This window comes from Bombina bombina, chromosome 5 (genome assembly GCF_027579735.1).
Source record: "Bombina bombina isolate aBomBom1 chromosome 5, aBomBom1.pri, whole genome shotgun sequence".
Classification (NCBI taxonomy): Eukaryota; Metazoa; Chordata; class Amphibia; order Anura; family Bombinatoridae; genus Bombina; species Bombina bombina.
The window spans coordinates 1,093,579,098-1,093,595,929 of NC_069503.1; the positions used below are offsets into that span (position 1 = coordinate 1,093,579,098).

Genomic DNA, 16,832 nt, shown 5'->3' on the forward strand with positions numbered 1-16,832 from the left:
CAATTTTAAACAAATGTCTAATTTACTTCTATTATCTAATTTGCTTAATTCTCTTGATATTCTTTCCTGAAAAGCATATCTAGATAGGCTCAGTAGATGCTGATTGGTGGCTGCACATAGATGCCTCGTGTGATTGGCTGACCCATGTGCATTGCTATTTATTCAACAAACGATATCTAAAGAAAGAACCAAATTAGATAATAGAGGTAAATTGGAATGTTGTTTAAAATTGTATTCTCTGTCTGGATCATGAAAGAAAACATGTGGGTTTAATGTCCCTTTAATTTTGAGAGATCATATTAGACTGTGATTTTGAGTCATTTGTATTCTTAATTAGAACACCAGCGCTGGTTTGAACACTATATTTATTGTATATAATTTTATTTAAATAAACTGTTGATTTGTGAATTGGAAGACCTTGACTGCTTTTTGAGTGCTACTCCAGTGTATTTTAGTATTATGGCGGCACACATATGCCTCATGTCATTGGCTTATGTCATGTGTTCACTGTTCAGATTGCTCCCAGTAGTGCATTGTTCCTACTTTAACAAAGGATACCAAGAGAATGAAGCAAAATTGATATTAGAAGTATATTGAAAAGTTTTTTTTTTTTAAATGTATGCTCTATCTAAATGATAAAAGAAAAGGTTTAGGTTTTGTGTCCCTTTAATTTGGAATTATATGGACATTTAATAATGGCATAATATTTTGCTAATATTTATATGACATTTGTCAGTATTTTTTAATTTATTTGCTCTTTACCTCATGATTATAACCTGGCATAAAGATACAGATTGGGCTATTGAATAATAGGACCAGCATTTTTAAAGATTATAAAATCCATTTAAGTGAAGCATCACAAATTCCTGTTTTAAATAATTAAGCAACCATTAAACAATGAAGAGAATGTGCTATGTGGTTTGAAAGCATTTATTTGCCCTAATACATGTAAATAGGACTAAAGAAACATTCCCCACAATGTAATGGAAATAAAATACAAATAAATATGAATTGCTTTAATATGTTTAAACCCTAAGTGGTGACAAAAACATTACGAACAGGAATACTTTACAAGCAATTAAAGAGATAACATACAGCCACAGCAGAAAAGTATTTGCAACATAGACATATTTAAAAAGAACATTATGAACTGCACTTTGATTAGGCATTACAGGAAATGGCATTGATTAATGGCATATGATGATGATGAATGGGGATTGCTATGTGTGTAACCCTATAATTCCCATAAAAAAATATATAAATATAAATCTTTAAAGCTCCAAATCCATTCAGTAAAGAAAACACCATTCATTAATGAGTTTTTTTCCCCTTTATATAAATTGTCATGGTTTTTTTTTATTTTATTGTTCAAACTTATGAGCCTGCCTGATTTAAATCCCTTTGCTATGTGGGCTGTTACTGATCACTCTGTTGTGGGAATTGAGGCATATAAGATTAATGACTTGTGTAATGAGAAGGTGATATTTACTACCACTAGATCAAGGAAGGGAACACCACCTTTTTCCCCTCATTAAGTAAAGGCGACGGGAGAAATTGAGTGAACCGAAGACAAGAGGGAAAAAAACAGCAAAAATCACAGAATGGTTTTCAATGAATCAATACGTCACAGATACTGGACATTTTTTTATTCGTTGCTTTCAACACCAGACCTTGGATTAACCCCCTAGTAGCCAGAAAGTAATGCAATGCTTTGTTAGGTATCACAGTATATTTGGCAACCACAAGTTTAACAAAAAACTATATAATACTGTATCTTTTTGTGATATTGTTAGGGGTTTGTTTTTAGAAATGCAAAGGAATGTTAACGTCATATATGCTATACATATATTTATAGTGTGTGTTTTATATATTGATATATGTGTATATTTATATATGTGTGTTCATATTTACATATATGTATAAAACTGTATCTATATATATTGATATATGTGTATGTATATAGATATATAAGTGTGTTTATATACAGTATATATATATGTGTGTAGCTATGCATATTGCTATATGTGTATATTTATATATGTGTGTTTATATTTATATAAATGTATAAAATTGTATCTTTATATATTGATGATATAAGTGTATGTGTATATATATATATATATATATAGTGTGTACCTATGTATATTGATATATGGGCATTATTAATTGGGACTGTTATTTTTTAATCATGGAGAATATATGACTTTTTCACTCTTGTGATACTATTATAATGGTAAATGAGAATCACGTTTGACACGAATCTGTGTATGTATATAGATAATATGTAACATGAATAAATATAATGCATAAAGGAAGCTTTGACTGCAAATAAAGTAAAAGATGGATATATATATATATATATATATATATATATATATATATATATATATATATATATATATATATATATATATATATATATATATATATATATATATATATATATTGAATAACAACAGAGGCAAGTGTCAGGCAGAACACCTGGGAGGGAAAATAATCTATAAATGGAGGAAAACAAGGATATCAGACAGGTTAACAGGGAACATGAAGACAAGGAGGTTTGGAGTCACAGGGGAGAGGGGAAAATAAACGAGAAGACATAATGGGATGAAACAGAACAGGGGAGCTGAAGAGGTACAACAAAGCGGAGCGCCACACAATAAATCACCGGGCAGTGTGACGGAGAAATGAAACCCGCACCGCCCCCCGCCGAGCCCGGCCAGTGCTACAAGATGAAAAGCGCACATCCGTCATAAGCAGGACCAGCACCTGAATATACACAGCGGATCCTTACAGTGCAACAAAAGGACAACTGCGGAAGGACAAAACAACTCCATAAATATATAAAAATATTTGAGGGGCGAATGTGTGGTCCAATGAAATAAGTGATTTTAGGCTTACAGCCTCCTATGGGGCGGAGGGAGGAACAAAGGGGCGGGGCAGATGCCGTTGCTAGGTTGCAGGAGCGCATCACTTTTGTGTGAGGAGACTGTGCGGATGGATACTAGGAGCTGTCCAACCTCCTGAAAGGGGGAGGAGCTCAGAGGATGGTGCAGCAGTTTGTTTTTAAAGAGGGGCGTTAGAGCGCTTGTTGGGTCAGTCAGTCTCCGGTAGGCGGAGGGAGCAGTAGTGATTCTAGTTCTGTGGATGTTTATGCTGTCATTGTCACTCACAGCACAGCTGGTCTGGTTACTATAGGAAAAAAGTGAAGAAGCGTTCTTGGTTTAGTGAGAACTGCTCCTGAAGTTATTGTGCGCGAGTCTTCTGTGGCGCAGGTGACTTGTGCAGCTCCTCTTTATTGTTGTACCTTGGTGTTCTCGGACTTGTTCCCAGGTGTCGGCTCCAGCTGTGGTGTCTGTGGGATGGAGAAGTATCTTCCACAGCTCATGGCTGAAAAGGATGCGTTGGACCCGTCCTTCACTCATTCCTTGAGGATGGTTACTGAAGGTGAGGAGGGTTTTCCGGGGTATGAGTTTGTCCTTATGGGCATCTGCAGTAGGACTAGGACATCTCCATAGGAGTTATCTGTTGTATGTGTGGAGGTATTTTGGAAAAGATAACGATCTCTCACCTGTCTGGGCTATGAGATGATAGTTATTTTATCATTCTTTATGGGGGACTCTTAGCTCCTACGTAGGTAGGACAGGTTAAGAACTATAGATATATAATCTAGTTCTATAAACATCTCATGTGCCTTGGGTTCTCTTACTCAACTGGTTAGGTCAGGGTGGTATTTTAGGTAAGTTTATGGTCACAATGCTCATTGAATTTGTATTTTTTTTAAAAGGGTTCAGTATTGAGCATAAAATGTTGCTTGACCTATGATGGTCTTGGTTGTGGAGTATGTGTTATGTTTCATAATATTCAGAGAACATATTAATACCAAATTTACACAGGGTCATCAACCTATGGGATGCTAATATATATATATATATTTACATTTAGAGTGGCATAAGGCAAGGGGACATTTGGGCAATCATCAATCCATGGGATGCTATGCATTAGTTTATTATTGCCAAATGTACACATGGTCACCAGCCTATGATATGGCTGGTGTTAGTGTAGCTGTTATTAATCCTGGTGATAGTAGATATTAGGATAGGGATGCCAAAAGTACATTGGTTTACCTACTACAGAGGGGCAATAACACCAGTTATGGTGTTTGAGGTGTAAAATATATAGCGTCATCCAAACCCTTGTAAGTTATTGGGCTACAATATTCATACCCTATCGGCTGTACATCTCTTGTGAATACCCTTGTAGTGATGCTGCTTATTAATCTTCATTCTGTTCACATTGTGAATTTATAAATTGTTGCAGCAGGACCACTCAGTCAAGGATTAACCCCCCCCCCCCCAAAAAAAAAGCAAAAAAACCCAAAAAAACAAGGTGTAGCATTTCCTATTGTTTTGTGCCTGTAAACTTGTCTTTTTGTGTTTGCTGTTTGTCATAACGTATGAAACCAGTGCTGCAAGAATATATATATTTTTTTTTCTTGAATATGTGGAGCATTTTAATTTTATTTTTTTGGTATTCTAGAAGCTTTTAGATTTATTTTTTAATGTTAAACCTACTGTACAAAGATTATTAGAACACAATGTCTTGAGAGATTTGCTTTGTGGTAAATATAACCATATATATAGATAGATGTGCATGATTTTCAGCATATCATCTTGTTGGTTGTAGAGCGTTCTTGTCAGAATCTCAGATAGAAATCTGTGTAACTATTTCCTGATTACTAGTAGTACACTGCATTATGGGGTCTTACACTCAGTTCTACCTTCCAACCCTGACACATTGTTTTAAATAATTTACTGTAAATAGTCACAAAAGCAAATGTGTCAATGCTTTATTAAAAAGTGAAATTACAAGCCTTTTTTTAGCATCATGCAAAGAAGGCACATTGAAATGACACTGATTTTTGTTTTTATGTACATATAATTATTATATGGTTTATGAAAACAAATCTTTGTGTATTGCCTATATCTATTTCAAGACAGCTTGAACATCCCTAGCACATTATTCAAATATTTTATTGAGATTGAACTTTATCATACATGTTTTAAAGAAATGTAGAAAAAAAAAATTGGAATAGCATTTTTTATTGTAATTTTAGAACCTTTGTCCTTTCGGTATAGTTTGAGTTGTTTGCATAATGCAGATGTAAGACATTTGAAAACCTTCTTTTCTTTGTAACTTTGCTAATTAATGTCCTCCTGGTAGACTGTTGTGTGTTGCTAGGACGACTGTATTATTCAGTGCTGAGAATATATAGCTATAGATAATATCTGATTAGGTTATCAGATGACACAACTATCTTGAGAAGGAAAAAAAAATCCACCCTTTTGACTTTTGCCAGTTATTGCAGTCTTTTGATACCATGTTGTAGCTTCTGTCAATCTTGTCCACTTGGTATGGTGTGTAATAACTTTTGGAAAGTAATATAACACCCCCTTTCAGAAATACTGTGTTGATAGTTTTTCATAAAAAATATATATTTCTTGCTATTATATATATCTCTGATGAAATTTGGGTGTTATATTTTAAGTACTGTTGAATTTTATTTTTATTCTACAACTTTTAAAATTAGAAGATTTTTTTTTAACTTTCAAATATTTGTTTTTATGATCTTTGTATATTTTGTATACCTTTTTTTTTCATGGACGGGACTCTGATTGGTCTCTTGTTATCAATTGTAACTCTATTGTTACTTATTTTTATTCTTTTAAAAAAATACTATTATTATTTTTGATAAGTTAAAACTCAATATAAGTATTTGTTTCTACAGAAATGTTCTCTGCCTTAGGATGTATGATTATGTAAAGTGTCTACTAGTATACATACCTTACAATATGGTGTTATAAAAAAAAACGACAGGAATGCATATTTTTTAACCTAACTGTAGTTATGTATTGCTTTGTCTATGACAGCACAGGTGGGGTATAATGGTGTATGCAAATTAGTTGCCTTTTGCCAGTACTATGAAATTCTTCCCTGTCTCGGTCGCAGCTGCTGGCATACCGTAACATCAGAGGGAAATGGTTTGCTGGGTCCTTTCCTAATATGCCATGTCGTATTTTGGTTTCTGTCAGGCTTTTGTCCCCTTGACTCCCTCATCAGGAACAGTTTATCTCTGGCTGGATAGGCTAAATTAGAAAATGTTGCATGAATCACATTGCGCTTCTCATCAGCCCCTACCCAATCCTCTGTAGGGAATTAGTTTTATATTATTTTGTATTTGTATATATTTGTGTACACAGTATAAACAATAAACCACAACATAATTATGCATAAAGTCAAATTTGATACTTGATTTTGTTGAATTATAAAATACATTTCAGGGTTATATTTTTCTTTCCTTACTTAAGTTATATTTTATTTTCTTATTGAAATTATCATTGTTTAGGAATATTTTGTTTTAAACCTATTTAAAGGCAAGTGATATTCCACAAGTATATGCTTAATTCCACCCCCCCCCCAAATCCTGCTAATATTTGGTGTTCTCCACATTTCAGTTTATGAACAGACTGGTTCTTCCAAAACTGAATGTTAATAGTTGTTATATTTTTAAAATTCCAAGCAAGTTTCCTTATATATTTGTACCAAAATGAAATTATATAGCCTGTTATCAAAGCTTTGTTTACCTAAGCAATAGGCTTGTTTGTTTATTTTTAAATAATTTTTTTATGTTTTATTTGTGTTGACCTTGGATAGACCATTTTCTGCACTCTAGTGCACAATTTGAATTCCTTGTCCCTGGAGATATTGTGCACTTGCATTATTTTGTAAATAAAGAAGTATTTGTAAATATAGAAGTATCCATACTTTTGTAAATAATTATTCTAGTAGAACACTTGTCACATTTATTTTCCAATTTAAGGACCTATAATCCTTAGTAAATTATTTGAAGCTTTCTTTGTTCCGGAATTTCCTTCTTATCATGAATAATGAAAGATATTGTTTGACAAATCCAGAGAGACATAGAGTCATGGTTTCTAAAAAAAGATCATTCTTAATGCTGACTTTTTCGGTTTCTTCCACAAATAACCATATATAAAATCATCTCATAGCGCCTACAAATTGTGGGACTTGATCCTCAGTATTTTGGGTGGCACCTCTTTTTCAAATCCAAGTTTCTAACTACAAGTATGTGTATTTGTGGATGTGTGTATGTGTTTGTATATATATATATATGTATATATATATATATATATATATATATATATATATATATATATATATATATATATATATATATATATATATAGGGCTGCATCTAACAATTACTTTCATAATCGATTAATCGGCTGATTATTTTTTCGACTAATCGTATAAAAAAAAATGTTTTCCTATATTTAAAATAAAATCCACATACAGAGTGTTACAAATATAAACTTCAGACTAAAACTTTACATTAACACAACTGTTTGTCTAATTTTTAAGCAGCAGAGCACATTTTTATAATTAAGCAAAACAAAACCACAAACTGTTTGAAAATAGGTAGAACTAGAAAGAGGCTGGCTCTTTTTTGCAAGCTATTTTGCCTGCAGCAGAAAAGAGGCGCTCAGATGGTGTTGAGGTGTCTGAGATGCATAAGTAGGGTTTTGCCAATTTCACCAAGGTTTATCTTTGTTACCTCTCCTCTAATACAAGAAAGAAAGAAAACCTGGACTTCATTCTTACATAAAAAATATCTTGAATATCTATATGCAATGGTAAATAACCTGCTATAAAGTTAGGAAAAAAATATCTAGTACGCTCTTAAAATAACAGATATATATTATAGAGGTTGAATCTGGTACATATTACACTTCAAAATATAAAACATTTTTTTAAAAAAGTCAAAAGCAACAAGGACTATATATCAATAACAGGACAAAGCCTTACACATTTATCTATACGGTACATGTAATCAACAATAACAAGCGATCCGGTAATAATTGTGCAAACAGATAATAGTGCACATCAATTCAAATAACAAACCCCATCAATGTAGAGCTATGTGTAAATAACAAGCTCAGCACTATATCATGCAAAGCATAGTCCCAAATCACCAAATCCTAAATTATGACTTTGTGTTTAATCCCTTTACAATGGCTAAACCAGTGCTTGACAAATGTGTTTAAAAATTAGGAGCCAGTAAGAATATTTAGGAGCCAGGCATTTTTTTAAGGAGCCAGGCAGTTGGATTTGTATATAGATATATGGAGAATAACCCAACATGTTAGGAGCTAGGAGTAAAATTCTAGGAGCCAGTGGCTTCCAGGCTCCTGGGTTTGTTGAGCCCTGAGCTAAACAAAGTATTTATGTAATAGTATACTGCTTTAACAGTTAGAACATTATATTGTTGCCTTAGAATGTTCATATTAATGTATTTGCTCATTTTATGATCTTTACCAACTTAAAATACATTCATTGTTTGTCTCTCTGCATGCTGATTGCAGTTAACGAACATTTACTTCTGTGTAATAACCTGAATTCTAAAAGCTTAGTGGATTACATCTTTGTGTGCGCAGGTACCAAGGATTTAATACAGTTTCACAGAATGTTGGCTTCTTTTTGGAAAATGTTTGATTAGGGTTGTGAAAATCTCACAAGCAAGGAAAACTTGAGTATATTGTTTCTACTTCCTCATGAACCTACAGAGAAACAAGAAACAAACATTAGGGAATCTAAGACATATGGCTGGCTGGATTATCTTGTATTCACCGCAGGGCTGACCCTAAGGGAGGTTTTTTTTTGTTAATGGATTGTCCATGCAAGTTAGGAGATGCCTCCCATAGAAATGCTAGTATATTAAAGGGATATGAAATCCAACATTTTTCTTTCATGTTTCAGATAGAGCACGCAATTTTTTAACAACTTTCTAATTTACTCCTATTATCAAATCTTCTTTGTTCTTTCAATATCTTTTGTTTAAAAGCAGGGACATATGCTTAGGAGCCAGCTAATTTCTGGAGCACTTTATGGCAACAGCTATGCAAGAATGTTATCCATTTACAAGAGCACTAGAGGGCAGCTCTATTTCCTGCTATGTAGTGCTACAGATGCCTACCTAGGTATCTCTTCAACAAAGAATATTATGGGAACAAAGCAAATTTGATAATAGAAGTAAATTGGAAACTTTTTTGAAAATGGTATGTTCTGTCTGAATCACAGAAGAAAATGTTTGGGTCTCATATCCCTTTAAATACCACAGCCAATACAAATCAGATGTCCGGGTTGTACAATTGCATGTGTTTTTATTTTAGGGTAATTAGTGTTCTGCATATGTTGACACAATGTTGCAGGGGTAAAATGCACCAGACTTGTCCCGATGGAACGCCCCTGTTCAGCTCGCTTTAAGATATATAGTACGTATTTCATATAACATGTTTTGTATGTGCACTGTAGTTTTATTCCATTTTTATGTGTGCATTAAATAGTATTTTCTTGTACAGTTTTAATACAAATTAATTTTTTCAATAAAATATATATTTTTTGCAGAACAGTTTCATTACACTTTTTGATGCAATTTGACAGTGCATTTTTACTGCATCTTTTTTATTTTAATAATTAAAGGGATACTAAACTCACATTTTTTTTCTTTCATGATTCAGATAGAGCATGACATTTTAAGCAACTTTCTAATTTACTCCTATTATAATTGTTTCTTCGTTCTCTTGCTATCTTTATTTAAAAAGCTGGAATGTAAAGCTTAGCAGCCAGCCCATTTTAGGTTCAGCACCATGGATAGCGCTAGCTGATATTTAGCCACCAATACGCAAGCATAAACCAGGCTCTCAACCAAAAATGGCTCTTAAAGGGACAGTAAAGTCATAATTAGACACTCATGATTTAGACAGAACATACAATTTTAAACAACTTTCCAATTTACTTCTATTATTTAATTTACTTCCTTCTCTTGTTACCCTTTGCTGAAAGGTTTATATAGGAAAGCTCAGGAGCAGCAAAGAACCTAGGTTCTAGCTGCTGATTGGTGGCTGCATATATACAGTCGTGTGCAAAAGTTTAGGCACCCCCGACAATTTCCATGATTTTCATTTATAAAAAATTGAGTATTTGGATCATCAATTTTATTTTGATCTATCAAATAACTGAAGGACATATTAATATTTCAGTAGTGAAATTATGTTTATTGGATTAACAGAAAATGTGCAATATGCATCAAAACAAAATTAGACAGGTGCATAAATTTGGGCACCCCAATAGAAATATTGCATTAATATTTAGTAGAGCCTCCTTTAGCAGAAATAACAGCCTCTAGATGCTTCCTATAGCCTGTAATGAGTGTCTGGATTCTGGTTGAAGGTATTTTGGACCATTCCTCCTTGCAAAAGATCTCCAGTTCAGTTAGGTTTGATGGTTGCCGAGCATGGACAGCCCGCTCCAAATCAACCCACAGATTTTCAATGATATTCAGGTCTGGGGACTGAGATGGCCATTCCAAACATTGTACTTGTTCCTCTGCATACATGCCAGAGTAGATTTTGAGCAGTGTTTTGGGTCGTTGTCTTGTTAAAATAACCACCCTCGGCGTAACTTCAACTTTGTCACTGTTTCCTCAACATTATTTTCAAGTATCTGCTGATATTGAGTGGAATCCATGCGACCCTCAACTTTTACAAGATTCCCAGTACCGGCACTGGCCACACAGCCCCACAGCATGATGGAACATCCACCAAATTTTACTGTGGGTAGCAAGTGTTTGTCTTGGAACTCTGTGTTCTTTTGCCGCCATGCATAATGCCACTTGTTATGACCAAATAACTCAATATTTGTTTCATCAGTCCACAGCACCTTTTGCTAAAATGAAGCTGGCTTGTCCAAATGTGCGTTTGTGGCGTGTGTGCAGAAAAGGCTTCTTCCACATCAGTCTCCCATACAGCTTCTCCTTGTGCAAAGTGCGCTGAATTGTTAAACGATGCACAGTGACACCATCTGCAGCAAGATGATGATGTAGGTCTTTGGAGGTGGTCTGTGGACTGTTTTTGACCATTCTCACCATCTTTTGCCTTTGCCTCTCTGATATTTTACTTGGTCTGCCACTTCTGGCCTTAACAAGAACTGTGCCTGTGGTCTTCCATTACCTCACGATGTTCCTCCCAGTGGACACTGACTGCTTAAATCTCTGTGATAGTTTTTTGTAGCCTTCCCCTAAACCATAATGTTGAACAATCTTTGTTTTCAGGTCATTTGAGAGTTGTTTTGAGGCTCCCATGTTGCCACTCTTTAGAGGAGAGTCAAAGAGAACAACAACTTGCAATTGGCCACCTTAAATTCCTTTTCTCATTATTGGATGCACCTGTCTATGAAGTTCAAGGCTTAACGGGCTCACCAAACCAATTGTGTGTTCCAATTAATCAGTGCCCAAATTTATGCACCTGTCTAATTTTGTTTTGATGCATATTTCACATTTTCTTTTAATCCAATAAACCTCATTTCACTACTGAAATATTACTGTGTCCTTCAGTTATTTGATAGATCAAAAAGGAATTTCTGATCCAAACACCCAATTATTTATAAATGAAAATCATGGAAATTGTCAGGGGTGGCTAAACGTTTGCATACGGCTGTATATACTGATTGTCATTGGCTCACTCATGTGTTTAGTTAGAAACCAGTAGTGCATTGCTGCTCCTTTAACAAATGATACCAGGAGAATGAAGCAAATTTGACAATCGAAGTAAACTAGAAAATTGTTTAAATTGTATGTTCTACCTAAATCATGAAAGAAAAATGTTAGGTTTCATGTCCCTTTAAGCTTTACTTTCCTGCTTTTTAAATAAAAATAGCAAGAGAATGAAGAAAATTTGATAATAGGAGTAAATTAGAAAATTACTTAAAATGTCTTGCTCTATATGAATCATGAAAGAAAAAATGTGGGTTTAGTGTCCCTTTAAGTTTAAAATTATGCTTTTTTTGAAAGCCCTGTTTTAATGTATGCATCTCCTGAATACAGGGAATGCCCCTTTGTCAAGGTAAAAACTTCCTTTCTTAGAGAATTTCACAATCCCAGAGGCCTCTAGGTTATCAGGCACATAATATGAAAATATTTTAAAGGGACAGTAAAGTCAAAATTAAAAGTTCATGATTCAGATAGAGCCTGTCACTGGCATTACTGATGTGTTCAGCTAGCTCCCAATATGTTTCATATATGCCCATAATTATCTTATTTAATACCCTGGAGTAGTTATTGTGTATAATCTGCAATATAGAAAGAGTGGGCTCCATTTATTAAGCAGCAGATGCTGCTTTGGAGCCTCATAGTTTCAGGCTCGCATGAAACAGAAGTTAAGAAGCAGCGGTCATAAGACCTCTGCTCCTTGTCTGCCACCTTTTAGGTGGCAGATTGAAATCATCCCAATCCAATCAGGATGATTGACAGCCCCTGCTAGCGGCCAATTGGCCACCAGTGAGCAGGGAGCGGCATTGCACAAGCATTTAACTAGAAATGCTTGTGCAATGTTAAATCCCGACAGCGTATGCTGCCGGTATGTATCGAGATCGAGCGGACATGATTTGTTACACTGAATTGTGTCCGCTCGACTATTACCAAATCTACCCCATAGTGTTGAAAATGTTGTTTGCATGTTGTCTGTTACACTCATGGGTTTTTAAGTGTGCCATTTTGTACTATTAAATGATATATCCCCACTTAAACCATTTTATAACAATACTAAACACATTTATACAGAGGTATGTAGCTGTATGTAAGATGTGTAAGGGACACTGAACCCAAATGTTTTCTTTTATTAATCAGAGCAGCAATTGTAAGCAACTTTCTAATTTACTCCTATTATATTTTTTTCTTCATTCTCTTGGTATCTTTATTTGAAAAAGCAGGAATGTAAAGCTTATGAGCTGGCCCATTTTTGGTTCTAAATTTGGGTTTAGTATCCCTTTAAGCATTGAAAGAGAAAAGGAAAGATTTGTGTGAGGATGCAAGGTATTGAGCGAGTATGGGGGAGTCAGGAATTACATAACTGCAGCATTTTGCAATGCAATCAGTGGTTTAAATCACTCCTATGCATATTACTGGTAATCAAGGTTGTTAAATCTGCACTTAGTTTGTGTCTAAATGACTATACATCTGTGTATGTGTATACGTATATGTGTGTGTTCTATTTATATATAAATAAACATACAGTGCCTTTTTTTCGTAAAATAAAAGGTACTCAAAAAAAAGTGCCAATACATATTGATTGATATACAGTATTCTGCTCAGTGACTTTGAGAAAAGAAAAGGGACAAGATTTTTTACAATGTTTGATGTATTTTGCAGCCCCCTCTTGTGAAAACTAGAGTATTTACATGACGATTACAAATATTACCTCTTATGATTTGGCAGAGGTGGGGGTACTCAGTACCAGTGAGTACCCTCGCAAAAAAAGATGAGAGAGATCTTGATATATATATATATATATATATATATATACATACATATATATATTAGGGCTGCACGATTAATTGCGGATGCAGTTTTAAACCGCGATTAATCGCCACGGTTTTAAAACCGCCAGAGTACGCAATTTAAAAAAAATAAAAATCTTCAGATCGTCATGAAAACGGAGGCGGAGAGGGAGGATGGAAGGCGGACCAGTGTGCGCCCTTGGGCGGACCGGAGAATGCCCGCGAAAAGGCCATTTTGGAAGAGATTGAAGAGTGTGTGGGAGTCATCTGCGAGTGTTGTGGCGATGGTCAAGCGGTGGCGGTGGGACAGCTCAAAGTTGTGAGCAATAAAGTGAATATTGTGCCTTACTGATTTTTAAAAAATTTTTTTTTTAACTTCTGTGACACTTAACATTGAGTTTGATTACATATTACAATAATACAATATATTTTATTCATAAATGTTCATTAAGGGTTGCTTGTAAGATTTATTGTGAAGTGAATTGTAAAATATAATATATTCAACATAATGTTACCAAAATGTATATAAATAATATCTACTATGTACTGCTCTATCATCTATCTAGTAGATAGATTATAGAGGATGAATGATGTATAGAGTTACTTACAAGATAGATGATAAATGTAATATTTATTATTTATATTTATTTAATTTATAATTTAGTTGAGTCAAGTGTAGATTCCCAGAAGATCATCAGTCATCAGTAGTAGTACACAGTGGTGCAGTGCACAAGTTTATTTTTTTATTTTTATATTTTTCCTCTAATTATAAGTGTTAATTTTTATGTTCCAATAGTGTATTGGACATTGAGAAACATGTACAGTAAGATTCTGTAGTGTTAAATAAACATTTCTACTATGTAACCACAGCACAGGTAGCTAATTTTATTTGAACTATTTTGTGGTTTGTATTTTTATGCTCCAAGAGTGTATTGGACATTGAGAAACATGTACAGTAAGATTCTGTAGTGTTAAATAAACGTTTTATTGAAAAATTAAGGTGTTATAGTAATTTTTAATAAAATCACGATTAAATCGCATTTAAAAAAAAATTAAAAAAAATTGCAGTCCCCCCCCCCCCCCATATCGCCCAGCCTTAATATAAATATATAAATATTTATATATATATATATATATATATAAGTGACAGCACCGCTATCATTCAACAAGTGATTCACTTAAATGCTCGTGCCCGGTATAAGGTCTAGTCTCCTTACCCAATGATTAAATGATAGAAAAAAAATCCCAGCACCTGAGTCTTAGAATGCTTTAATTCAATTAATCAAAAAGTAGACTTAAACAGCAGGAACGAGGGTAAACCTATTCACATACTCATCTTCACACAAACCCCATCCACCATGGTTTACCCTCATTCCTATGATGAATTGAATTAAAGCATTCTAAGACTCAGGTGCTGGGATTTTTTTGTATCATATTTATATATATTAACTGGGTGCAGAATTCATGTTATTGCATCGTTTTAGCAGTTTACTTAAATCATGTGCACAGGTGTTAGGGGATTAAAAATCAAGCATTTAACACAAAAAATGTTAAGGTGACATTAAAGGGATAGTCTAGTCAAAATAAATGTTCATGATTCAGATTGAGCAGTAATTTTAAGCAACTTTCTAATTTACTCCTATTATCAATTTTTCTTCCTTCTCTTGCTATTTTTATTTGAAAAAGCAAGAATGTACGCTTAAAGGGATAGTTAAGTTCAAAATAAACTTTCATGATTCAGATTCAGGGCAATTTTGACAATTTAGCTTTTTTCTCTTAGTTAAAAGCTAAACCTAGGAGGTTTATATGCTAATTTCTTAGACCTCTTATCTAAATGCATTTTGACATTTTGACATTAGTTAATGTGTGTCATATAGATAACATTGAGCTCATGCACGTGAAGTTACCTAGGACTCAGCACTGATTGGCTAAAATGCAAGTCTGTCAAAAGAACTGAAATAAGGGGGCAGTTTGCAGAAGCTTAGATACAAGGTAATCACAGAGGTAGAACGTGTATTATTATAACTGTCTGTGTTGGTTATGCAAAACTGGGGAATGAGTAATAAAGGGATTATCTACCTGTATGTTTTTGTTTTTTTATTATTGACAGAACATCATGAAATAAACATGTCACATAATCATTCAGAAACATTATTTGAAACCATGACAATATTTAGGAGTTTGTAACTATACAAAAATCACATATATCAATATTCCTATGTGACAGGCAAAACTGAAACCTCATTTTCTACTTTTCAGTGTTTCCCTCTCTTAGTAGAAGAAGCCACTTTTGGTGCTCCTGTCGTCAAGAATGATGCCTAGAGGGAGTAGGGTGATAAGAATGGCCTCTCTTGAACATGCGTCTAATTAGAATAGCATTTGTGATCGATTTAAAGGAGGTAGTTAGGATGCGGACCAATAAGAATTGTTGTGAAGAAATGACATATGGTGCTATTGGGAAAGAACTATGTTAGAGATGCGGCATAAGAAAGAGAAGCCGCGTGGTTAGTTCTCCTATAAAAGGAGGTTCTTTATGGTGGTGGGAGGGAGAGGGGGGGAGGTGATAATAATAGTAAACTATATGGAATAGGTAGCTTAAGGGCGTAGAGATTTGTTGCGAATGGAAAGGAGGGTAGGCGAATATATATGATAGCTAATGGGTGCTTAGTGTACGGAGAAAACTGGCTACAGTATTGCAGGGTAGCATAGACATGTATACATTCATGAAAACATCTAAACTACTGGGTGCATATCATCATTCACCCAATATAATACAAAACTAGCACCTAGGCTTCACACCCTGCACCGAGGAAGAAAGCTTTAAATACAACTAGAATCTCTGTGTGTAGGGCAATAGGGAAGACACATTCAATGTATACATGCATGTCACAAAATATAACTGGGGCAATACCAGTGATAACCAATCCTGTCAACAAAGATTATGGGGAATAAGCTATTAACATGTTATGGGAGAACAGACAAATCTATAAGGAACCCATATGAGCAATATAACACCACTATACTATAGGGGTAACTCAAAAAATCTAGGGAATAACTCTATAAAATAGTGCTGTGATACCAGACTCAGGGTGTTAGGGTGAGACCAATAAATCAGATACAGTACATAATGATGGAAGAACAACAGGCTCAGCCAACATGTAAACATATATAAAACTATAATAAGAACAAGATACTCCTACAGCAATGTTAGTCTTGTGGCATCATAAACGTTATGACACAAAAGTTCGACCGATGCTCTGTATCTACCCCTTCTCGTAGTAATTTAATTGCATTAATGGGGTCTCTGTCAGTCTCTCATTTTGATAGTGCTGTTGTAGTAGTCGGCTGCCCCACTCCAAATCACATAACCTGAGGTGCCATGCAGTGGGAACTGCTAACAGTTTGTAAAGGAACTTTAG

The 16,832-nt window shown here is 34.4% G+C and overlaps 1 protein-coding gene across 1 annotated transcript in view; it reads left to right on the forward strand.

Annotated features, from left to right (window-relative positions):
* Nucleotides 1–3,160: 3,160 nt before the first annotated feature.
* KHDRBS3 (KH RNA binding domain containing, signal transduction associated 3) overlaps nucleotides 3,161–16,832 on the forward strand; it is a 154,464-nt gene continuing 140,792 nt past the window's right edge. Inside the window, exon 1 of the mRNA XM_053713211.1 lies at nucleotides 3,161–3,447. Within this exon, the coding sequence (XP_053569186.1) occupies nucleotides 3,363–3,447 (85 nt within the window). The 5' untranslated portion in view covers nucleotides 3,161–3,362. The remainder of the gene's footprint in view (nucleotides 3,448–16,832) is intronic.